This window comes from Aplysia californica, unplaced genomic scaffold, assembly GCF_000002075.1.
Source record: "Aplysia californica isolate F4 #8 unplaced genomic scaffold, AplCal3.0 scaffold01299, whole genome shotgun sequence".
NCBI classification, from domain to species: Eukaryota; Metazoa; Mollusca; class Gastropoda; order Aplysiida; family Aplysiidae; genus Aplysia; species Aplysia californica.
Genome location: NW_004798569.1, coordinates 4,650 through 6,389, shown reverse-complemented (window position 1 = coordinate 6,389; position 1,740 = coordinate 4,650). Strand labels below are relative to the sequence as shown.

At 43.9% G+C, this 1,740-nt stretch overlaps 1 protein-coding gene across 1 annotated transcript in view; it reads left to right on the top strand.

Annotated features, from left to right (window-relative positions):
- Positions 1-1,440, top strand: part of LOC118477206 (myogenesis-regulating glycosidase-like) — a gene marked incomplete at its 5' end in the record, with an annotated part of 4,124 nt that extends 2,684 nt beyond the window's left edge. The window contains 1 exon segment of the mRNA XM_035973493.1: positions 566-1,440. Within this exon segment, the coding sequence (XP_035829386.1) occupies positions 566-1,342 (777 nt within the window). The 3' untranslated portion in view covers positions 1,343-1,440.
- Positions 1,441-1,740: the final 300 nt, after the last annotated feature.

The window sequence follows — 1,740 nt, the reverse complement described above, 5'->3', positions numbered from 1 at the left end:
ATTGGAGTACCCATTTTCAAAAACCTTTCTGACTACTTCCTTTCTTCTCATGCAATATATATTTATGCACACACATACACACACACACTACACACATACACACACACACACACACACACACACACACACACAGATTATATTCATTCTGACGTAGGCACAGAACAACTATAATAAAAATACGTCGAAATGTTTATGAAGGATAGGATAAGTATAAGTGGATGCCCTGTTTAGAACTGGCCCACCCATTACGTATTTCGGGCCCTGGTTCTTAGATAGAGTCATTTTCCCCACTTTCCTCTCTCACTAATTATTCCCCATCTCAACCATAATTTCAAAAATCTGATCAATTTCTACCCTAAGTTGAAGCCACGCTAGTTTTAATCAATATTAAAGAACTGGTGATTTTAAGTCTTATTTAGGTGAAACATCCATGAACATAACATCAAGATCACTATGAGGTGAAGATTTCACAGACAGTTACCCCCTGCGCTCTAGCAATCTTACGAGAAGAAGAAGATCAAGAGCTAAACGTTTATGTCTCACCCATGTCTCCATCTATCCTCAGTTCGACGCTGGTGAGGCTCTCTTTGTGCCAAATGCGCCCAACGTGTTTGGTCACATGATTTCTACCAACGAGTATGCCACCAACTATGCCGAAATGGCCTACAATGTCGACCCAGTGAACAGAAGGCAAGAGGTTCGAATCGGCTGGCGTTCACAGAGGCTGCCTATCATAACTCGGTTGATGGACAGACTGTCCACATGGGACGAAAAAGGAGGACTGCGGTCGCTCATTCCATCCACACTGACGTTTAGCGTCATAGGATACCCGTTTGTGTTGCCTGACATGATCGGTGGAAATGCGTACGCCGATTTGGAGACATTTGCGCGTGGTGCCAACCCCGACCGAGAGCTGTATATCCGATGGCTTCAGCTCAGCGCACTTTTACCAGTCGTACAGTTTTCTGTCGTACCTTGGGTCTATGACGACGAAGTTGTCGCCATCACGAAGAAATGTCTCGCCATCCGCGAGCAATATGTATCAAGGATTCTTCAGCTGGCTCAGGAGTGTGTGGAAACGGGGAACCCGATTATTCGTCCGTTATGGTGGGTTGCTCCCCTTGATGAGCAGGCATTGGTGACGGGAGATGAGTTTCTCGTTGGGGACGATCTTCTTGTTGCTCCGATTGTCGTAGAAGGTGCAAGGAAGAGAGACATTTACCTTCCTAAAGGACAATGGAGGGATATGCTGAGGGGGGAAGCCATTGACGGCCCTATGTTTCTTAGGGACTATGCTGTCGCTATTGATGAACTCGCTCACTTTGAGAGAATAACAAGCTAGTTGTTTTGTATGTAGAGAGAACTTCTGAATAAATTATTGGCACGGAGTTGTGGGACCAAATACATAGCTGCCAAGCAGTACGCTGAGAAAAGGGAACTCATTGCATTGTTGTTGAGATCTGAGTAAGAAAGTCTGGTTCTTTTTTGTGTTTTAAAACATATGTCTTCTCTGTTTTCAAGTATCGTTCCTCAGGGAATTGCCAAAGCTGACGCAAAAATAATATAATTTTTTTTGGGAAAAGGATTTGAGAATGGTAATTTAATGTGAACGAAGCCCATAGGTCAATTGAAGATATCTTTTGCGGCAGTTTAACTTTGAATGGCTCGCAACTACTGGATGCAGAAAAGTGTGTGTGAAGGGTTTGAATATTTTTCAGGTGGGGGCTGCTTGTTGGTTTC